This window comes from Cricetulus griseus, chromosome 2 (assembly GCF_003668045.3).
Source record: "Cricetulus griseus strain 17A/GY chromosome 2, alternate assembly CriGri-PICRH-1.0, whole genome shotgun sequence".
NCBI classification, from domain to species: Eukaryota; Metazoa; Chordata; class Mammalia; order Rodentia; family Cricetidae; genus Cricetulus; species Cricetulus griseus.
The window spans coordinates 149,857,855-149,882,280 of NC_048595.1; the positions used below are offsets into that span (position 1 = coordinate 149,857,855).

At 39.8% G+C, this 24,426-nt stretch overlaps 1 protein-coding gene and 1 long non-coding RNA gene across 4 annotated transcripts in view; one reads left to right on the plus strand and one right to left on the minus strand.

Moving 5' to 3' along the window:
• Cpa6 (carboxypeptidase A6) overlaps positions 1 to 10,374 on the plus strand; it is a 314,492-nt gene extending 304,118 nt beyond the window's left edge. The window contains exons 9-11 of the mRNA XM_027398702.2: positions 1,732 to 1,934; positions 7,456 to 7,540; positions 10,187 to 10,374. Coding sequence (XP_027254503.1) covers positions 1,732 to 1,934; positions 7,456 to 7,540; positions 10,187 to 10,374 — 476 coding nt within the window. The remainder of the gene's footprint in view (positions 1 to 1,731; positions 1,935 to 7,455; positions 7,541 to 10,186) is intronic.
• LOC118238228 overlaps positions 1 to 24,426 on the minus strand; it is a 65,413-nt gene that overhangs the window by 659 nt on the left and 40,328 nt on the right. For 2 of the 3 annotated variants that reach the window (XR_004767997.1, XR_004767998.1), the window contains exons 2-3: positions 21,496 to 21,618; positions 17,915 to 17,983 (exon numbers count right to left, since the gene is read on the minus strand). This is a non-coding gene — a long non-coding RNA (uncharacterized LOC118238228). Of the gene's footprint in view, positions 1 to 17,914; positions 17,984 to 21,495; positions 21,619 to 24,426 lie in introns of those variants that run through there. The other variant, XR_004767999.1, reaches the window with a different exon arrangement.

The window sequence follows — 24,426 nt, forward strand, 5'->3', positions numbered from 1 at the left end:
ACTTCCAAGGCTCTGGATCTGATGCCAGCACTGAAAGAAAAAAAGACACTGTTAGATACAAGAGCACTGATGCTACTGCTAAAACCTCAAATGTCAAGGCTGGAGAGATGGCTCAGTGGTTAAGGGCACTTGCTGTTGCAGCAGAGGATCCAAGTTCAGTTCCCAGCACCCACACAGCAGCTCACAGTGGTCTTTAAGTTCAGTTCCAGGGAATCTGTCACCGTCTTATGGCCTTCTCTGGTACCAGGCATGAACTTGGTACACACACACAACACACACACACACAAAAAAAAATAAGAATATTTTAAAAGTCAAATGTTAATCTGTCTCTTGTTCTTTTTCTAAACATCCTATATTTTTCTGTGGGATTATTTTTTCTTTCCTTAAACTTTATTGTGTCCAAGTATTCATATTTTCTCCCATCTGTCTTTTGTTTGTTAAGTAGTGTTCTGTTTAATTTTCCATTCATCGTGGAGAAATTTTAATTACTGGTTCTTCAAATGTTTATTTTTCTTCTGTCCTTCTAAGTCCCCTATTAATCACATTGATATTTATTATACTTCTCACATTCTTTTTGTTTCTGTCTCATTTTCCCAGCCCTTTATGCCTTCTGTGAATGCTTCAAACCAACTCATTAATTTGTTCAACTGTATTCACTCGAGCTGTGCGCTAAGCCATGAGTTAAGTGACTGAACAGGCAGGCGTTGTTTTTTTAGAACCGCAATACTTTGTGGGTGTTTTAGAACTTCTTAGCTTTTTCCATCCCCTCCATAGGCCTCTTAATAAGCTTTCTCTGTACAAAAAATGGTACTGAAAAAAATGTTAAAAAATAAAATTGCAGCCAAGCATGGTGGCTCACACCTATAATCCTGGTACCCATGGAGGCTAAGGGAGGACAGTTAAGAGTTTAAGAATAATATATATATGTAAAATTTAGTTTAAATTTTTTTAATGCAGTGAATCCCCAAAATGAGAAGTACACTGAGTTTTTATAAACCAGTCTAGACATCTCTGATCTACAAATACATCGGACTTGGGGTAGCCATGCGTTCTGTCCTCTCCTTGTGGTCTTGTTCTATAAAGGTCTGTGTATTGTCAGACACTTTTTCAGATGTCTGCCCTTTTCTTGTAACTGGACATTTCATTCTTCAATAAACAAGTGTAGGGCACTTTTTGACAACTGTCTTTCCTGGATGCTAGGTATCCAGCAAGAGGTAAGAGTTCAACAAAGATTCCTGACAATGCAGGTTCTACAAAACAGAGGCTCTTTGTCTGTGTTGTTTCCATTGTATCCCAGGCTTCTAGGGCAGTGTAAACACTGCCTGAATGTTAAGGAGCTAAATATTGAACACTAATTACACGTGCGGTCAATGTTATGAAAAGAAAGTACAGGTATTGTGGGGCATATAAATGAGAAGCCTAGCCTGCTGGAGGGGATTACACAGAATTATTTCTCTGACAAGAGAACTAGCAGCTGAGAGAGGTGTTTATTCAAAGTGTCCCTTAAAGCTTTAAACCACCAGCGCCTGGCCCCACGCAGGCCCTCCTGCAGTGCATGGGCTCGAATCAGCTCAAAATGTGCATTATCGATCTCCATAATGAGAAATTGGATTATTTAATGATATCACCAGTGTTTAGAAATAAGAAAAGGCCCAGTTTAACAATGCTCGTTTGTGTTTCTGGTTTCTTCCCTGCCTGGCCCCCTAATGCATTTTCTTCTCTGTCTTGCAGATGAAGGAGCCTCTGCACACCCTTGTGATGACACTTACTGTGGTCCTTTCCCAGAGTCTGAGCCAGAGGTGAAGGCTGTGGCTGACTTCCTCCGAAAACACAGGAAACACATCAGGGCATACCTCTCCTTCCACGCCTATGCACAAATGCTGCTGTATCCCTACTCTTACAAACATGCAACCATCCCCAATTTTAGCTGTGTGGTACGTATGTATCCATGTATGTGTGTTCGTCAGGCCTCATGGTCTTCTTTCTAAGGCTGTGCTTCTGAGAACCAGTGGTAGAAGCAAACATGTCTATTCATGTATTTTATAGCCGTGAACTCATTTATTCTTTATAAATTTTCTTAGTCCCATTTTACAGATGAGAAAATTGAGACCATTAAGCATGGAGGCTAAGAACTCTCAGTCGTAGCCAAGACTCAGCCCCAAGTCTAGCTCCAGGATTGTTGCTTTTAACTGCTATACTGCTTCCCAAATGCAATCATTTCAAACCTATTTTACATTCTTAGCACAGGTTATACACAAAAGGTCAGGGTGGATTTGATTAATATTATAGCTTTGGTCTCGTATGCAGGGCTGTAATTAACTTTATTGACTCAATAATTATTCATAAATTATAGTCTGACTCAATAATTAAAGCAAGTTTTAATTTTTAAGTGTTGTTTGTTTAATGCTGCAAATTCTCTGGGCTCATAGCTAACATACAGTAGTAAGGATGGATGGACTTTCAGAGCTAGAGTGCATAAAGACAAAAAGACAAGATGAGATTCCTTTTCCTTATCTCACAAATGCAACAGCTTCTCCCTACAGGGCATAATTCACTGTTAAGGGAGCCATTTTAGAGCCTATAGCAAAGTTCAAAACCAAGGAAAACTAATAAATAGTGTTAGAAGTCAAAACAGCAATTACCTTTGGGGGAAAGGGAGGGGTGGGTGACTAAGGGAAGCACAGGGAGTTCTGGGTTATGGCTGTTATGCTGTTCCTTGACCTGGAAGGTTATAGGCATGTGTTCAATTTGTGATCATTTACTGAGCTATAAACTTAACACTTATGGTTGTTTCTTCTTCAGCTCCTGACACTAAATGTATGGTGCCTTTTCCAACATCATTTCTCTAACACCAACCAAGTAGCCAAATCAATTTCATTTCTGACACTAACTACCCAGAGTGGCCATCAAACTCCACAAGTTAAGAATGAAGTCCCATGAGATGGCATCCATGCTCAGATACCAACTTCAAGCAGGGGATTTCCGTGCTTGAGTCCAAGGTTCCCAGGACCCGCCTCCTCAGTTTTTATCATTTACTGGAACAACTCACTGATCCCAGAGAAATGCTTTACTCACTGTTACCAACATATAAAACACATAACCCGGGAATAGCCAAAGAGAAAGCATGCATGATGCAAGGCTCAGCAGGAGGCCACAAAGTCCTTCCAGCAGTACCTAGGTGATCACCAAACCAGAAGGCTTTAGACCCCATTGTCTCGGGATATTACAGGTTTCCCTTAGCAAGGCACAATCAACCAAATTATTGCCCATTCATAATTCAACTCCCTTCTTAGACTGTTACAATAGGAATGGGAATGTCATTGGCATCTATGGAGTAGAGGCCATGGATACTGTTAAACATGCTGAAATGTACAGAACTGAACCCCGCCCTTACGCCCACCCCCACCACAGCAAGTCATCATTCAATCCACAAGTAAGAGTGACATTGTTTTGAAATCTGGGGTAGAGACTGCCAAGATAATGGCTCAAAAGTTAATGATGCTTGTACAAACAGGAGTACCTGAGTTCATATCCCCAAAACCCATGTAAAAATCCCAGTGTAGTCTTATATACATCTGTAACCCCAGCACTTTGGGGGACAGAAATATGAAAATTGCTGGGGCATGCTGGCTACCAGTCTAGCCAAAACACAACTGAGTTCCCAGCTCAGGAAGAGACCCCTGCCTCAAAAGGATGTGGCAGAATGATAGAAGATGCCCCAACACCTACTCTGGCCTCAAATACACACACACACACACACACACAACACACACACACAGAAGCACATGTACCACCACATACTTCACACATACTTATAATACAAAGGTAAGCCAGGCGGTGGTGGTGCACCCCTTTAATCCCAGGACTCGGGAGGCAGAGGCAGGCAGATCTCTGTGAGTTCAAGACTAGCCTGGTCTACAAGAGCTAGTTCCGGGTCAGGCTCCAAAGCCACAGAGAAACCCTGTCTCAAAAAAACAAAAGAACAAACAAACAAACAAAAAACCAAAAAACAAAAAAAAACCCAAAGGTATATGGAGTAGGGGGGAGAATTCTGGAGTGGACTAAGCATAAGCTAAATCACTAAAAGTAAAATGAAAATTTTTCAGAAACTAAGAAACCCCTGAGTGTTAATAAGAAATCATTACATCCTATTAAAATTCTTTAAAATATTCCACCAATATGCAAGAGTCTGTGCTTCTGATAACTTTTTAAAGTCATCCATTAAACTCATTTGAATATGGAAATATTTCAATAAAAATGTGCTTCTTGCTTTGATGAGGGCCAACAAATATCCTTTTGGTTAACTGAAAAGAAGAGACATTTGCAAAAGGGAGAGATCCCTTTTAGCAGGTGTCTAACTGGTCCACCCTGAAGACAATTTTGGGGAAAAAGATGAAATGCCCACTCTGTGGATAGATCCTATCTAAACCACTTATCAGCATAGAATGTACCCCGGAACACCAGAGCAGTGAACTCAAAGAGCTTAGAACTAGACTTTCGGGGAAAATGGCAGCCTGGAAGCTGCCTCCATTTGACCCAGTCAAAGACAAGAGTCAGAATAAAAGTAGACTCCATTCTAAAGAGAGGAAGAGCTTTAAAATTCTCACAGATCATGATAATATACTGGATAAGTGCAGAGAGATGGACAGTGACACAATAAAAAGGAAGACATCAAGATAAACACGGTTCCAGTGGGGGTGGGGATAGGATGCAGTGGGGGATACAGTGTGGCAGGGATAGAAGCCTCATCAGTAAGGAAAGCAAGGTGGCCCTGGTGAAGAGACTGGGGGCTTCCACCAGACAAACCCACAGCCCTCACAAGCCTCAAAGCCAGATGTGGGTTTAGAGGATACAGCATTGCCTCATTGGAAATGTGCACAACAGGAAGGAATTCTGTTTTGTGACTCTGTGATTCAGAGGGCAGTGACTGGGCACCATCCTAAAACTGATCTACCCTGCTGAGGACCCCAAACAGGGAGACCGAATTTAACTTGTCACAGCCCCAAGGTGAGAGACAACCCTGGGTGGCAGTTGTGGAACAGTCAGACAATGCAAAAAAAAAAAAGTGTAGGTTGCAAGGGGTTCTGCTAAGGGAGGGGGCAGGCAAAGATAGCCCCATCCTCAGCAGTGGGAGCAAATCACAGTGGGAGTGAATAACCCTGGCCCACTGTCCCTACCTGTGGTTCACTGTTGCAGAGCCCCATGTGCTAAAGTTCCAGGGGTGTGCCTTGATACTGACAACTGCATCCCTCCAACCACAGTGTTGACACCTCGGAGAGTTTAAAATTGCCTTCAGAGTCAAGGCAATATTATCAAGAAAACCAACAATAGATGCTGGCAATGATACAGTGAAAAACCAACCCTTGTACTCTGTTGGTCGTGCCATAAACTGGCACAGCCACTGTGGAAACCAATGTGGAGATTCCCCCAAAACTAAAAATAGAACTACCACAAGAGCCAGCTAGACTACTCTTGGGCACATACCCTAAAGAATAAATCAACATCTGCGTTCATTGCTGCTCTATTCAGAATAGCCAGGACATGGGACCAGCCTAGATGTTCACCAACAGATGAATGAAGAAAATGTGCTCCATAGACATATTCAGCTATAAAGAAAAAATATGACATTTGCAAGAAAAAAATGGATAAAACTAAAAATCATTATGGTACAAAACAAGCCTACTCAGAAAGACAAATGCCTCCTGTTTTCTCTTATAGGAAGAGCCTCAATCTAAAAGCCTTTCAGGGGGACGGGGTGGGGATGGGTGTTCTTACTGGTTGTGAAACTCCAAGAGGACTATGAAAAGGGGAAAAGAGATCTTAAGGAAAGGGAGGAGAGAGGGTAATACAATATATGTGGCATAAAAGTAGAAAAGGGGTCTATGGGAAGGGAAAGGACAGGGAAGATGGAGGGAAAGGATGAATTATAACAAAGTATTATGATGCATGTTTGAAAATTCCACAATGAATTCCATTCCTTTGAATCCCACCTTGATATAACAACAGTTAAAACTGTGCACATACCTTGTCTAAATAAGCAAAGTGGTGCTTTGTTTCTAAATATATTTTTTCATAGTCATCAAAAATAATGAACCACAAGTCTCCTGACCAGCAAAATGCAGTAATCTTCTAATTGTAGAAACATCTATATTTGCCATAGAATATTGCTAAAACTGTTGGAGACAATATTGAAATTTTCCATAGACTCCTTATGACAATGTTTACATTTCTTTTCCATTGGCTCCTACAAGAATGTCACCGTAAGTGAGATCACTATGAAATGGTCTGCCAGTGCCTGGAGACCTGCCCTGGAGTAGCCACAAAGCCATAAACAATGCCACGTGTATTCATGAGCTTAACAAGGACAGCAACCCGAGGCTCACTCTACCACACACTGTCATGTTCCCTGGGGTGCTTCAAATGAAGTATTAAATTATTCACAGGCAAATTGAAATGGGAGAGTTGTGTGCTGGTTTCAGCACACTTGTTTTCCTCTCATTTGTCATCTAATACCTGTCTAAACTCTTGATAAAACTAGTCCTTTGGTATCATCTGAAAAGGTTTTAAAGAACAGTACTATTCTGCTAGAATATCTTCCAGTTAGGATTTTGACCATGTTGAGGGGTGTGTGGTGTGTGTGTGTGTGTGTGTGTTGTTTGTTGACTTTCTTCATCTTTGCAGCAGCTTGACTTAGCTTTGAGGGAGCCTCTGCAACCTCAGAAGTCAGGAGGTGTCATTACATTGACATTCTTGCTCCCAGTAGGAGCAAACACATGGCATGGCATAAAGGTAGTCAGTTTTCCTTGGTGGTTTCTTAATTGATCCAGATGCATTTGAAGTATCTGTATATACCTACTGAAATATATACTTGTGGATCAATATGATTGTCTGAATATTCTTGCAGACTTAGGCTTCTTCAACATTCCTTTGAGAAATATTGATTAAGTATCTGTTACATACACTGACATGTTGTTAAGGACAGGATGTGAATTAGAGATAAGACTGACATTGTCATGGCCCTGTCAACTGTTTTGTAATGCACAGAAATAAGTGCTCCTGAATTAAAGGGCAGAGTGACTTCAGGAAATATGAGTGCTTACCCAATCTTTGATGGGTCAACCCAGGGTACTCATTTAACCTCACCTGAGCCTTCCTTTACTCATCTATAAAACAAAACTGCTGTTTATCATTGGTTTGTATGAGGACCAACCAAATCAAAAGATGTGTTTTAAAATGTGCTTTGATTCTCAGTGCTGTAAAAAATAATAATAAAGTGTGTTGCAAAATGTACTATTAACATCACAACTTATTATTACTAAATACAGCTGTTAACTAATTAGCCCTCTCTGCCATCTCTCTGTTAACCACCAATAGGTTCAAGCAATATGCCAGTGTTTCTAGAAGTTTCAATGCAGCAATATAAGTGACCCGGTTTCTCTATTTTTACCCCCACAGGAATTCGCAGCTCACAAAGCTGTGAAGGCCCTACGGTCAGCACATGGGATACGGTACAGACATGGCCCTGCCTCCCAAACATTGTGTAAGTTTCCTGTGCATGTCGTATAGAATCATCTCTCTTGAACCAATATCCTGGGCCGTGATTTCCCTTTAAGAAGAAAAGTGTGTTCTCCCAGAAGCAAGATTTGTGATGATCAGATTAGCCAAAGAAGATGGGAAGAACTGATACCTCATTCATTTCCCACAGCTTGACAAAAATCACTGTACCAGTTTAAAGCGAGTCTAAGCAGAGAATATGCTAAGCATGCAGTGAAGACTGTAAGTTGAATTGAGCTCCCCTGACAGTGGAGAGTGCCAAAATGGGCTCCTTAAGCAATTTGTGAGTCCTGTAAGTGTGGAAATGGCCTCGGGAAGATAAAGAGGTAAATGTTTCAGCTCTCCAACAGCTCCTCTTTGTCCCTTATCTCCACCACTTCTGTTAAGAAATGCCATTCTGTAGATTGCATCTTCATCTCCATTTTCTCCTGAAGGTTGATTTGAAAGTATTTCTTTCATATAAAATAAAAGGGGACAAAGCATATGGAAAGAACTTGGATATTGCATGGTATGGATTCTATTCCTGAGCCTGCCAGATGTGCTGTCCTGACCAGGGTATTGATTAATTCTGGTTTTTTAATTTCTCCAAATGCAACATGAGTAACTGGATTACATCATTTCTCATGGCCTTCCTGATTCTACAATTTGTTGTTCTTGGGAAAATCTACAATTTGTTGTTCTTGAACAATCATGCATATATGAGTGTCTGTGTGCGTGTGATCACAAGCTGTATGCCTATGTATGTGTAACTGGAACCTGATTGTGTTCCTTTACATAGTCTTACTGTCTTACCCCCTATTTTCTTCAACAAAGGTCAATTTGTTTATCAACATTACAGGTCAAATAAGTTTATATTAAAAGTGAGAAGGGCACAAGTGTCAATGGGTTTATTCCATAGTCTATGATCATAGGTCCATAGTGACCTTTTAAGATGGTTTCAACTCCCTCTCCATCTATCTTCCCACCTATCCCCTTTTTCCTTCCCTCCCTGTACCCAACCCACCCCCACACACACACACTTTTCTCTCTGACTCACCCTTTCTCTGTCCCTCCCTGCCTTATCACATGGTCTCAATATATAGCCAAAGCTTACCTTAAATTTGCCATCCTCCTGCCCCAGCCACAGCTACTTTGCCTGACTTTTGAACTGCTATTTATTAGCTAACTTGAAAGGGGAAAGTAATATTTATAATCAATCACATACCAACTGATACTGATAATTTTAAATCACTTTCTAAGTCTTGCTACCCTGTTCATTTTGGTGCAAAACATAGCCACACTATTATATTTACACAGAACAATTTGTTACCATAGAAATGAGCCTGTCACATCACCATGATGTAATGCTTGGCACATGCTATCTCTGCTTGTACTCTGTACTCCATCCAGAGGGACACTGAAGCCTCAGCACATTTTCTGTCCTTAGCCAAAGCTAGAGGAATCTGAGAGGTAGCAGAGTTACTTGGTTGTCCTCTTCATATAATGAGCCCATTGTACCTTGTCCTAGGAAATTGTATTGTTACCAGGCATGATGGGATTGCAAGACACTCGCAATTCCAGCACTCTGGGGGTAGAAGAAAGTGGATTGACAAAAGCCATCTTGGTCTATATAGTGAGTTCTGGGCCAGTTTAGTCCATATAGCAAGTTCCAGGCCAGGTTGGTGCTACATGAGACTCTGTTGGAGTTTTGTTTGGTTTTGTTGTTGTTTGTTTATAAAAAAAAAAAAGAGCATGTGGGGGTAGCCCACGCCTTTAATCACAGCACTCAGGAGGCAGAGGCAGGCAGATATCTCTGAGTTCAAGACCAGTCTGGTCTACAGAGCAAGTTCCAGGACAGCCAATGCTACACAGAGGAAACCCTGTCTCAAAAAAACAAAAAACAAAAAAGGAGCTCAGTGCTCAGTGGATCAAAGGATAAAGTGTTTGCTGTATCAAACATAAGGACCAGAGTTTAAGTCCTCAGAACTCACAGGGCAGAAAGGGGCTCAGCAGGTGTGAGAAAGCAGAGTGGGAGAGGTGAAGGAAATAAGGGGTCCTTGAAGAAACAGAATTCCAATTCCCCAGACCTTGAAAGAAAAGAATTGAGAGGAACAATAGCAAGTTCTCAGTGGAAATTGCTTATTGGTGAAAAAAGTGAGCAAAGCAAGGGTGAAGAGAAATGTCCTGGGAACTGAGGTTGGGAGACTTTGAGAGCATTGCATTGGCACAGCATTAATGCTTAGACCAGATCCCAAGAATGATAGCACATGTGATCTGGCAGATCCATGAACCAGATCCATGCAGAATAACTACTGTTAATTTGTTCTTTCTTTGTTATTACTTTGTGTATGGCAGCATGCATGTGGAGGACATAGTACAAGTGTGTGGACTCAGTTCCCTCCATCTTTACCTGGGTTCCACGATGGAACTCTTGTCCTCTGTAGCAAGAAGTTTATCTGCTTAGTCATCTATCTTCCATCATTCTTAGTAACATGCTATTTCATGAATATGCCGTGTGTGTGTGTGTGTGTGTGTGTGTGTGTGTGTGTGTGTGTGTGTGTGTGTTTGTAGGCATGCACACGCGTGTGCACGCATGCGCATGAAAACTAATGCAGACTCTTTAATGAAGTGAATCTTTCTTTTTAACTTTTAGACATAAGCTCCGGTAACTCGATGGATTGGGCCTATAAAAATGGAATACCCTATGCATTTGCTTTTGAACTTCGAGATACTGGGCAATTTGGGTTTTTACTGCCAGAAATGCTCATTAAACCCACCTGCACAGAGACCATGCTGGCTGTGAAGAATATTACACTGCACCTGCTAAAGAAGTGTCCTTGAGAGGAACACCGGTCTGGTCTACCAACCCAGAGAAAGCAGATCCTAAAAGGCTGCTCAGCAAAAGTAACTGTTCAGATTGAAGGGATCCAATCCTTAAAGGATCTTTTTATGCAATTTGACACTTTACAACAATAGAAAATTGGAGCACATCCTGCTGTGGAAAGAGAAGAAAATCCACTTTATTTCCCTTTCGAGTCTTACTTGATTACAGGGGGAAGGGGATGTTTTCAAATTCCTTTGTCTCAAGAAGTGTACAAATTAACTGAGGATTTTCCTCCAATCAACCTCTATGCCCTCCATTAAGATCTAGGTTACCTGACATTTAATTACTTAGTTTTTATTTGAAATAGAAAGAATCATATGTATTCTTAATAAATATATAATTCTTCAAAAACTAACATTGTTCACACATTCATCTCAGTTTAGTGCATTGTATCCACCTATAAAAAAGTCTGGCACGTGTTTCAGTAGAGTCATGAACCCACAGCAGCTACGGTTCCCTGCACAAGATAGATCCAGGTGACAGTGAATCATTGATAGATGAGGGCAGTTATGGCTGCTAGGAGACAGAGAGGTCATTTTTCTTCGGGTGTGTAGCCATTGACAAGTCTCTTATGATCCCGTAAATAACCCCACACTCATGCACATGCAAGCAAACAACCCTAATTAAACTCTGAGTTATTTTAAAAACAGCAAGAAAGGAGAAGGGGAATATGTTAGGAAAAAAAAAAAAAGACATCCAAAGGGAGTGGGACAGGGTTAAGAGAAGAACAGGGAGTGAATATTATCTAAACACATTATATACATATATGAAGTTGTTCAAGAATGAAAAGCAGTAGGATTGAGTGACTTACATTTATATTCTGAGAATCCCACTTAAAAAAAAAGTTAGCAGGGTGGTGGTGGCCCACACCTTTAATCCCAGCACTCGGGAGGCAGAGGCAGGCAACTCTCTGAATTCAAGGCCAGCCTGGTTTACACAGCTAGCTCCAAGACGTCAAGGCTACACAGAGAAACCCTGTCTCAGGGAGAAAGGGTGGGAGAGAAAGAAAGAAGGGAGGAAGGGAAGGAAGGATGGGAGGGAAGGAAGGATGGAAGGGAGGGAAGAATGAAGAATAAATAAGCCAGGCATGATGACTCGGGCTTATAATCCAGGATACTCAAGAGGATTCCAAATCACATACTGCCTGGACTGCAGAGTAGTTCAAATCCAGCCTGGTCAAATTAATGAGACTCTCTGAAAATAAAAAGTATGAGGTCTAGGAATATAGCTCAATAGTAAGACACTCTATTTAGCATGTAGGAGGCCTTGGGTTCACTCTCCAATGCTGATAAAAAGCAAAAGTCAGTATTAATTCCAGGTGCCAGGTATAGGAGTTTTACATTAACATTCTCATTTATTCTGTACATAATTAAAATGGGGAAACAGAATTATAAAGGTGACATAGACTTCCATTTCCAGGAAGTCAGCAGGATATGTTTCTTCATCATGGAAAATAACAAACTCTTGGGCAAGATAGGAGTTTTCTTGGGATGGGGTCTCTTCTGCCTCGGCCTCTTTGCTGCTCAGATTACACACATAGACCAAAACACCAGGCCTATGGTTGTCTAAATCATCATCAACCATTAGAAAAGTAAGTAAAGGGATCTTAGGCCAGGTGTTCAATGAATACAGGAAAGGTAAAACATATACTGTTGATCTCAGGATGCATGCAGAACTGAATTCCACAGAATTGTGAGAAACTGGGCCAGGGAACTAAGTCCAAGGCTACACCAATCTGTTACACAGTCTAATGGGTCACTTCTGCCAGAATTCTGGGCTTCCCAAGGATTGTACCTTCAATGTAAGAGTAAATTAGATTATTGTACACTCATTACTTTCCACACATGCACACACACACACGTACACACTCACACAAACATACACACTTTCTTCCTCTCTCTCTCTCTCTCTTACACACACACACACACACACACACACACACACACACACACACACGCGCACGCACGCACGCACGCACGCACGCACGCACACAGACACGCACATACACACATGCATGCGCAGAAAAACTGACCATTCCCGATTTGGGCAAGAGTGGTGTGGCAGGACATTGTCACTGAAAGTTTGGGAGGACACATCCGTTCTCATGACAGTTTTTGGCCCACACTCAGACTTCTTAAACAGTCCGATCAACTGCTAGCCAATCATTTAGTTCAGATTTGTTCCAGTTCAGACTGGTAATACCCTCAAGTATTTGGTAGAAAGCCTCTTAAAAGTTTAGTCTGACCCAGACATGACTATTAGCATAAAAGATGACCTGGAAACTTCCATAGGGAGAGAGAAAAAAACAGTCAGATGAAAGAGGACATACGTAGCACAAACTTCACTGGTGCCACTAAAGCTGAAGACAATGGGGAACTATCTTCATGGATTTGAGGAAAAATCACCCTTCCCCAAAAAAAATCTATGCTCAGCAAAAATATTGATGAAATAGTAGGATAAAATGTAGACATTTTCATAAAAGTGAGCTCCCAATAATTTGCCTTTCTCCTGGAAATTCCTAGCAGGAATAGACCAAAAGAGATGTAGGATTCAAAAATGTAGAATCGTGTTTGGATCTGAAATGAACCCTCAAAAGTCTCATCTGTTAGGGGAATGTTTCCCCAGCTGCTGACACTATTTTGGAAGTCAATGAAACTTCAGGAGTGGTGCTTCCCTGGAGGGGGTATGTCAGCAGGCAGGAGAAGTCGGGGGGGGGGGGCAGGGGGGTGTCAGGGCTGTTGTGTCTCTGACCCTTCCCAGTCTCAGTCTCATGGCCACCATGAGGTGAAAAAGTTCAAGCTCCATCAGGTACCTTTTGGCCATGATGCACTACCCTGCCATGGACTCAGAATCAACAGAACCAAGGCCAAGGATGACAGCTCTGAAACTGCGAGCCAAAATAAATCTTTGCTCCTTTGCTGTGTCTGTTTTTTAGTTACAGGGATAATAAAAGAAGCACAAGCAGAATCCAACATAGGAGACAGGTGTGGAGTAAAATGCCAAGATCTCGGGGAGCAGCTTTGCAACAGACTTGCGGAAGAATTAACTTAAATAGAAGGAAGAGTGATGGGGCATGTTCTTCTGTATATATGTTTCTCTTATTGGTTGATGAATAAAACACTGATAGGCCAGTAGAGGCAGGAAGATAGGTGAAGCTAGGAGATGAGGAGAATGTCGAGGAGAGAGGCATAGAGGTGCCACGAGAAGATGCCATGTAGCCAAGGAAGGAGTAACAGGTCTGGACACATCTCCGGTAAGATAAGACCATGTGAAAATACTTAGATTAATAGAAATGGGTTAATAAGACAAAGCTAGCCAGTAAGAAGACCTAGCCATCCACTAACAGTTTATAAATTAATTTAAGTCTTTGTGTGCTTATTCGGGCAAAGTGGCTGTGGGACCAGTTGGACAGAAACCCCATCTTCAGAAGAGAGCCAAGGTTTCAGATGAATGATCATGACAATACATTGTGAAATACACCCAAATATTTCAGGAAAATGCTAGCTTGTACAGAACTTGTGGTTGAACTCACAATAAAAGAATAGAAAAATAAGCAAGCAAAACCTGTATTTAAACTGGCCCCCAAGGGGGTGAGGCTGTTCTTAAAGAGCTATCCTAGAATGCTGCATGACTTAGTTCTCAGTAATACAAAGTCAACCAGTGCCAGACATAAATCCACCAGGACAGGAAGAAGTCAGATGCAAGTGAGATGGGGGCATAAAATAGCTCAGTTTTCCTCCTCCACCACAGAAGGAAGTCAGATAGTCTCTAAAGCCAAAAAAATCAAGAAAAAAAAATAGGACCAGTGAGACGGCTCAGCAGATAAGACTTGCAACAAGCCTGACTGCCTGAGTTCAATCCGAGGAACTCACATAGGGAAAGGAAAATGCTAATTCTCACAAGTTGTCCTCTGATCTCAACATGTACACTGTGGCATGCATGCATGTGTGTGTATACATTCATGTGCCCAGAAACATACACACACATAAGTAAGAGAAAAGAATGTAAATTTTAAAAGGAATGGAAAGATTAAAAATTATTGGACTAATGAAAGAGAACAGGAAATAATACAGGATGGAATGAAGGACTGTTGTGTTTAGGATATGCTTCACGTTATTAAATAAACTTTCATTTGAGGTGAGAGTTAATAAAGATATTTTAATATAGGCTTAAGCAGAAGGATTAAGAGGAAGAGCAGCACAAAGAATAATATAAAACATACCTGAGGGTGTCAACATGAGCTTCTTGAAGAAGAGTCACAGAAAACAAGACCAGTTATTTTTTAATTAGGAAATGCACATATAAAAGCATATACTTCTTTTGAAGGAAAACAATATTTTAAAAGCCAAGTCATCATTACTCACTCTGTTTTTGAGATTTGCTTTGCTGTGTAGGCCAAGGTGGCCTGAAATTCACAACCCTCCTGACTCTGCTTCCCTGATGTCAGAATTAATATGTGTGCCACCAAGCTAATTTTTCTTTTTATCATTCCAGAGACATATTGATAGGACAAGTTTTAGATAAAATAGGCTTGGTTCTGTGGAGAAGAAATACAACCCTCCAGAAGCAAACACTCAGGAGTGGCTGAGAGGTCAGAGGGTGCACTTGTTTTTTAAATTTCTACCAGTAGAACAGGTACAAGCCAAAATAGCCAGCACAATTGGAGTGAAGAAGGCTGACAAAAACTCCAGGGATGGAAAAAAGTATTTCTCAAAGAGCCTGACAAGAGACACTCCACCAGCATGTCTTGTCTAGTGGCCCATATGGATTCTTGATGCCAGGAAGCTCTCGCCTTTGGTTGGGAGCTCAGACCTTTTACTGGTGTCAGTCCATCAAATAACACCACCCCTTTGACAAAAATCACCTCTTGATTATTGAGGAGGAAAAAAGCACAACAAATAAACAGACAAACCTCAAAATTCATTCTTCATTATATTTGTTGTCTAGCCTTACCAAACCCAATATAGTAAAAACAGTTGGCAAGTAAATACCAAGAACTAGATATTCACATTATTTTATTTATTCTTGCTGTCACACAGCAGAAGTGCTAAGAATACTTTTTCAAAGGCCAAAGAAGGGCACACACACAAAATCATCATCATCACCTTCTTCTTCATCATCATCTGCATCATATCACCACCACCACCATTATCACCATCACCATCACCAGCAGCAGCAGCAGCAGCAGCAGCAGCAGCAGCAGCAGCAGCAGCAAGTTTCTTTTCTATCCATATGTAGATTCAGAATGAAATAGTTTTGATGAAATTCATGTAAATTCTTACCCATGATTACTCCCACATTTCAGTAATACTGTACACATTTTATGCCTCAGGTACTTTAAGTAGGTATTTTAATATGTAGACTATTTTCATATTTAATATTTTTAAACTAAGCCACAAAATGTATGGAGGGATGATTTCTGTTCAAAACACTCTGCTAGGTGCTGTGTGTGAAGAACAGAAATCTTACATTTATGCCAATTCTTGCTTAAGAATATAACATTTTCTTCAACTATAAATAGAACATGCATTTTAAAAGTTCTTAGTAAAATACCCCCCATACATACACTAGTATAAAGAATTTTATAATACTGATTACATTAAGTTTTACTTTTCTGCTGAGTTTTAGCAAATGTTTAAGTGTCTTAGGAGTACCATAATAAAGTACTACAAATTGGGGGCCTTCAAGCAATAGAAATGCATTATCTCATGGTTCCGGAAGCTAGAATTCTAAAATCAAGCACCAGTAGGACTGTGTTCCCTCTAACATGTCAAGGACACCCCTTGTCCCTTCTTATCTTCTCTGGTCATTTTTCGGCTATTTTCTTTAGAACTGCTTGACTCTTGGCTGCATAACTCTAACCTTTCACATTGTATGTCTCTACCTACATGTGAACCAGTTCTTACAGGAACACTAATTATGTTGTATTCATTAGTTCTTTTATTGTCACTTAATATAAACTAGAAACTCCTGGGAAGAGGTGACTGAGAACTCCCTTCATTCAATTGGCCTATACAATGTCTATGGGGGCATTGTATTGATTGCCAACTTATGTAGGAGTTCCCACCCACTGTTAATGGTACCATCTCCAAGCAGGTGGTCCTGGGTTGCATAAAAAAGCTAGCTGAGCATAAACACCAGGGAGCAAGTCAGTGTGTAGCCTTTCACTATGATTAATTCCCTCCTCCCCAAACTGGTTTTGGTCAGAGTGTTTTACCACAGCAACAGAAAGAAAACACTAGAAGATCATGCAGCCTACTCCAGTATGACATCACCTAACCAAATAGATCTGCAATAACCCTATCTCCAACAGATGGTCACACTGAGGTATGCATATGTACAATTCAAGTTAAAGCACCACAATCAAGTGTTAAAAGACTATTAGAAGAGGTAGAATGATCTATTTATAACTTACCTTTTTAAATAACAACATTATCATTCAAATTTTGACATACATAACATAAAATAGGAAATGTGTTACTTTTACTTAAAGTTGTATATTATCTCAGTTCTTGATGATTATTTGGGGGTGTTGCATCATAAAAAGTATTTACACCTAAGTTACACTGGATAAAAACTAATTGATTAAATCAGAATTCCATGAAAATGTTAATTATGTTGTAGATTAAGCACAGTAATTATGTAGTGATTGTATTTAATGGAATATTTTCATGAATCATAATCAGAATATTGCATAATAAGCCTGAAAACAGCTTCACTGAATACCTAATGCATTTCACAAAACACACTATATCAAGAACTGCTAAGACAGGTGAAAAATCTCATGAAAATGAGCTTGAAGTTCATCGAAGGCAGATTCTAATTAACTCCTTGCTTCCAACCCCTGACACTGAATCACAATGATGACCTATAGGACTGTGTCCTCTTCCCCTAGTGGATGCCCTATGGGAACCTCTGCACAGAACGTCTATTCTTACTGTGCCAACCCAGTGTAGGTAAAGCAAGCACATCCAATTACAACTGAAGACACTATAGTATGTAGACGTTATAATTAGTCTTATAATTTAATTATGACTTAAACTAAGAAGCTAACTTCATGACCTAGTGATATAGCAATGAAATGGTGGGTTCTCAGCTTCAAACTGACTGAACAGTAAATGTTTCTCAGTAAAAACAGTAAAAGTGTTTTTCATGCACCAGTGTTTCCTGTCCCTCCAGTACTGAAGGGAAGAATTCAAAAATTAACAGCTTTCTGTCACAGTGAACTGGTAGACAAGTGTGCATACTCTGGGAAAATACATTGGCAACAACTAAATGATTGGTATGAGGATCAGTTACTGCTCTAGTCTGAGTAGAAACCCCCAAATGCTATATGGTGAAAATTCATAGGTAAACAGTGACTATGGGGTCATAAAGAAGTAATTGGGATTGGATAAGCTCTTATACGAGGAACCCTTTGATGGCATTAGTAGCTTTATAAGAAGTCTCATCACATGATGGCCTCTATCATGTTTTGATTCAATAAAAGACCCTTACCCATGCCAGCACCACTTTCTTGAAGTCTCAGCTTCCAAACTGTGGTCTCAATAAGCCTTTTGCAATCACCTAGTCAGTTGTATTAAAACAACAGATAACATGCAGTCAGTTGCCAAATTTCCATTACAGTCACACTCTTTCAAGGCACGAATGGCTGCTACCCTGCTTAGAACACTTGATGAGTAATTGAAGCTGTTCTCAACACATTAAGGAAGACTATCTGATGTCTGCTAAACAGAAGTTAGGTTGTTAGATGCATTTGTGTGCATCTATCTGTCTGCAGGCTTATTGGCCTAGAAGTATCCATTTGGTACTTTGTGGTATGGAAATAGATGATTTATTGGGTTTGTATCAGGTTCAAAAAATATCATAAAAGAATTAGTATTTGATGTGTCACTTTGTGTATCATGAGCTCTCATGAGGGATACATGAGGACACCCTCAAACAGGCAATACTTGCTATACTCACAAGGAACAGCCAAGAATCAACCATTTCCGAGAATAACCCTGAGTAGAATCTACTGCCTCTGAACTAATTCTGTACTGAGAACTAGAAATCACACTCACATTCTTTTGTTAGACTGTCAAACATAAACACTAGCCTTTCTCCTTCTTTCAAAACACATGTGAGTCTATTCATTTGTATTTATTAACTCTAGTCAAGGTGCTTTTATACAGAAATCTCTTTGAATAACCATCAAAATTGCAACCACAAATCTTAGGACAACTGCATACTTTGTTAAGATCAGTCGACTATTTTAAGAAGTACTTAAAATACCTCTAGCAAAGTTGTCTCTCTTATGACTGGCTACATGTTTTTCATGCACCAGCGTTTCCTGTCCCTCCAGTACTGAAGAGAGTTTTTAGCTTTTCTTACTTCAGTATCCTATGACTACCTCCCTCCTGGGTTCTGCTTGACTAAACCCATTCTTGAGTTGAATGATGAAAAATGAAGAGAGGAGGAAAACAAATCAGGAGCAAGAGGATCATTATGAGACATAGGAGTTTACTGGGAGCCATACAGAGTGGAGGCATGAGCAAGAAATTTAATAGGAATATAAATAAAAGATATTTTAAGATTCATTGTTGAAAATTATACATCATTACCACATTCAAAGAAAAAAATTGAAAATTTGGACATCTTAGACTGTACTTTGAAATATATAATCATTTTGAGATAAACTAGCTATAATCCTTGCTAACATTAAGATCCACAATCAAGCTGGAAGATGTAGCTCAGTGGTAGAACATTTTCCTAGCATGAACAAGGCCATAGTTTCAATCTCCAACACCACAAGGGTAAATAAATGACAGTGGACATCTGCTCTGACTTCTGAAAGACTAGAAACCATTGCTTGCTGTTGCCATGTTAATGAAGGCAGAGCCATATGTACCCTGCTTTGTTAAGAGAGAACCCAGATAATGTAGCTCCACAATCTCCTATGTAACATACAGGTGTAACAGTACTTTCTAGTCAGGACCACCACCCCACAAATAACAACACAGAGACATATTATTAATCATGAAATCTTGACCTTAGCTTCGGCTTAATCCTAACTAGTTTCTATTACTTAAATTAACCCATTTTAATTGATCTACATTCTGCCACATAGCATAAGCTTTCTTTCATCTTGCGCCTCCTGTTTCCTCTCCTCTGGCTGGTAACTCCACCTTTTTTCTTCCCAGAGTCCTCTCTGTTCCCAGAAGCACCACCTAACCTCTTCCTACCTAACCATTAGCCATTCAGGTCTTTACTACACTAATCACAGCAATACATCTTCACACGGTACAGAAATATCCCACAACATTCCCCCCTTTTGTCTAAGGGGGGGAATTTGTCTATGGGAAGATTTTAACTCAGACACAGTAAAACCATATAGAGTAAGAACAATTACCAGGTAAGAATTATATTCACAATGTACAGTCCATTTGCATTTGGCAAATTCAGAAAAAATACTCTATTATCTATCCTCTATTGGTAACTACAAAGATTTGTACCTAATTTACTTTCTATCAGAAGGAAAACTGTAACTATAACTACCTAGTCTTCAACTCCATCAGAGACCTGAGAAGGATATAATATTACCTAAGTAAACAGTAAGTGCAGATCAAGCAGCTTCCAAAACTACAGGAATGACAGAAACATCTGACTACCTGGACAGTCACCCCAAGTTCCTCTGCAAAGTTGAGGCATCCATTTTCAACTTAAGGCCTAGACTATCTGACAGATTTTTCTGTGAAGCAGGAATTTTGAAGGACTATCCTACCTAGCATTGGCAACGTTTGTGTTGCTTGTCCAATTTGGACAGCATACTGTCAACAATCGAGGCAAGGGAAGTTTCTTGCCCAAATGGCTAGCTTTGCAACATTGAAAGCAAACTCCATATGGAAGTTCTTCAATGCTCAGTATCCTTTTTTGAAGTAAGTTGGTGCTCCCAGGAGCAAACATACCTCACTCTCATGAAAAGCCTTATGTTATTAAAACATTTTAATGCCCTATTCTGTAGACCTTTGAAGTATTTGAAGACTATTTATTTAAAATATATCTCTGTTTGACCTTGAAAACATACCTAACATCAGAATAAGTTTGATTGTTACAGATAAATAACTACTAACCTGTCTTTATTATCCTAAATAGCTTTCAAGGACTAAAACTTTATATTACATTTTTAATGAGCCACATATGTATAATACCCTAAACAAGAGTAGAAATATATATAAAGTATAACAAAATAGCCTTAAATTTGTGTTAATATACAAAAATCCATACCAATGTAAAATATTTGAGACTAGTAATTGTTCAAAAGTAGACTCAATCTACCCTTTTATCCCATCATTTCTATACTATATCTCCCCCTTTCCCTTCAGAACAAAATCCCTGAATCTAATCTCCTTTGTTCAACTTTTTTCCTGACCATGACTAATAAAAACTTGTAACCAACCCCCTAAACATTATACCCACCAAACAACCAAAAATGTAGTGGTCATGTTCTCTAATCTGCTTCCTGTTGTCTGGGGGCAAAGGCATCTTTAGGGGACCCTGAGAAAATTGGGATATGGTCAAGTCCTAGGAAAGCTAGCTGTATTATCTAGTTCAGTGTCCATGTGATGGGAAAGTGTAGAGCTCATCTGAAGTCCTGGCTAGAATAGTCTGTGAGGCTGAAGCATCTCAGCTAGTAGCATTGAAATTGTTCTGGATGCAGAATTTTGAGGAAACTGCAACAGAGGCATTCTGAGAGGCTGGATCACCTGGGCTACTGTCTCTATTGGTGTCTGGTCATTTTGTTCTGAAAACACACAAACTTTTAAAGGTAACATTTATATCTGTACTAACAGAAGTATGGAATGTGTGGTGTGCACACATAAGCTAAAGATAATTTTCTGTTTTCTGTTTGAGGAGGCAAAAGGCATCTGCCAACTTTACAAGTCCCTTTATACTGTATAACCAAACCTCTATCCACACCGTACGAAGGGATGGTATGCAATAATAACTCATGAGGATTCTGCAGCCAACAAGATTTATCATGTCTTATCCAGTATCAGAGCTGTTTCCAATAGTTGAGGAATCAGCATATACATCACCTGTCTTGTAGTCTTTCTTGACCTTTTTATCTTTCACATCTGCAGCCAAGATCCTCAGGAGGTCCCCACACCAATCAAATCTGATCTTTATTAATTTTGGAAAGATCTATAGCTTTTTCTTTCCTGTGGATACAAAGGCAAAAGTAAAGACATTGTTAAAATGTATAGCCTTGTACATAGGTTTCTTTCTCCTGCCCCTAAATAATCACTCAGAGGCTTAGTACTAATTACAAACTGTTTGGCTTATTACTAACTAGTTTCTACTTATAAATTAATCCATTTCTATTCATCTAGATTTTTCTGAGTGTCTCATGGGTTTACCTGTGCTATAGTACATCTTGCTCCTCCAGCAGCTGCCTGGCATCAACCCTGACTCTGCCTACTTTCTCCCTGTATTCAGTTTGGCTTTCCCACCTAGCTATATTCTGCCTCACTATAGGCCAAAGCAGCTTGTATTATCAACTAATGAGAGCAGCATATAGTCACAGCATGTGGAAGGGTTTAATTTAGCATAGGCTGGTTTAATTTAGCAGTTTTTTCCACAATCCAACATCTCTCAGCAGCTGTCCTTTTTTTGGTCATTAGAATTTTAAAAATTCAGAGTCAACAAAGCAGACACCCTGTGCATTTCCCATCCTTATGTGGCTTTTATTTTTATATTACCTAATTTTTTAAAAGATTTCATTATTTATTTTTAAACTATTTTTTATAATTGTCTATGGCCATTTTTTACTGTATCAGTTCAAAGGTTTTCGTGGTCTGGACTGCTTTACTGTGTGCCTGCAGCCTTCTCTGACTGCATGAGCCAAGTCTTAAACCCACTGCATGGCTCTACACATGGTGCAGGCTGGTTCAAGCCCACAGGCAGCTGCTGGGAGCTGTATCTCTGTATGCTGTGACCTGTCTGAGAGACTGTGGGACTAGGAAGCCAAGTCTGGCTCCACATTTGGGTGTTTGGAACTTTTTAAAAAAGTTTTCTTGGGTCCTATGTGGAAATATGTGCTCTCATGTTGGGCACCATATGTAATGTGTCTTGAGCTCCCAAATAATGACATAGAGATTTATTATTAATTATGAAAGCTCAGCCTTAGCTTAGGCTTGTTCCTAACTAGTTCTTATAACTTAAATTAACCTATTTATATTGACCTATATTCTGCCACATGGTGTTACCTATCTTTCATCTTGCACCTCCTGCTTCCTCTCCTCTGACTGGCAACTCCACCTTCCTTTTTCCCAGAATCCTCTCTGTCCCCAGAAGTCCCACCTAACCTCTTCCTGCCCAGCTATTGGCCAGTCAGCTCTTTACTACACCAATCACAGCAACACATCTTCACACAGTATAGAAATATCCTACAACATACAGGCATGTAACTGAGACTTCTCCAGTAAGAATCAGCTCTGATACATGCATGCTGTTATTGTCCTGGCAACCCTAACACACTTGTTGTAACATTTTCTAATTTCAAAATAGAGAAATAATATGAAATATGTGAAATTGTTATAAAATAAATAGTATCCACTTGCCCATGGCATAGATACCTTCTTCTCTCACTGTGTCTCTCTCTCCATCTCTCTGTCTCTGTCTCTGTCTCTGTCTCTCTCTCTCTCTGTATGTTTACATGTGTGCACATATGCACATGAGTGATTGTGTATCTGTATGGAAGCTAGAGATGCATCAGTATCTTCCTTAATCCCTTTCCACCTTTTTGTTGCTGTTGCTTTGTTTGGAGGCCAGGACAGCTTACTAATCTGTCCCACTTTACTAGACTAGCTGGCCAGTTGAGCAGCACGGATTCACCTATCTGTCTCTGCTTTTCAGCACTAGAATTATAGGCCCTCATTGCAGTGCCCAGCTTTTATGTGGGGGCTGGGTACCAAACTCAGAGTCTTGGGTCCACCACAGACCCTGACTGTCTTTGTGAAATCCCTGGGTTGACATCCCAATATTTCAGAGATTCGGGGCAAGCATTTGCTTGGTGTTGTTTGCTTAGATTTTACTTAATTGACATTTTCACAACTCTTAAAGGTACTTAACTGTATCCTGCCTTCATTAAGATTCTGAAGCCATACTTGCCTAAATTCAGTACAATGTATATTCATGTGTCTAAAATAGTACCGCAAATGGATTCATACTCACTTTCTTTCTTACATTTCTGGGTCTTTTCAGTAAGACATGATCATAAGCAAAGGGGAAACTATAGATATCACTTGCTATATATAGCTGACCTTGCAAGGAAATTTGTCACTACCATTTTGTGAATGCTTAGTTTATTTCCATAATTGTCCAAGAACTGTGTGGTCTGTGGCATTTAGGATACAGTTACTTGATTTTCAGTGTGAGGTTTTATAGAGGTGTTTATATAGGTCTTAGCGAGGTGTTCAGTTATGCCTGATGTTCCTGTAGACAAAGCCCTCAGAAACTAAAATTTCCTCTAGTATATCTTTGTTTTTGTCTCCTACACTTCCTTTTTAAGACACCTTAAACAGACATAAGAGTGACATTTTATGAACTAATTAGGTTATATTTAGGAATATATAATATATACAAACACATATGTGCATGCTATAACCATTATTGAAAAAAGGAGTCATGAATTTGAAGGAAGGGAGGGGTATATAGGACAGCATGGAGGGAGGAAAAGGAAAAATGTTGTAATTAAATTACAGTCTCAAAAATAAACAACCAAAAAATCATTTCTGAAGTGAGTTGCTGTATAACAGGTATGAAGTTTCAGTTGTGGGAGATGAGGTCCTGGACATCTGCTATACAGCATCACACAAGATTGATCTGTTAAATAATTTCTGTTAAGCCATGCTGGAGGTCAAGCCTGGGGCTTGCTAGGCAAGCACACTGCGCTATATCCCCTCAGCATGTATACTAAAGTAGTTTTTACAGGATTGATCTAGTGTTGCATGTTTTTACTACAAAAA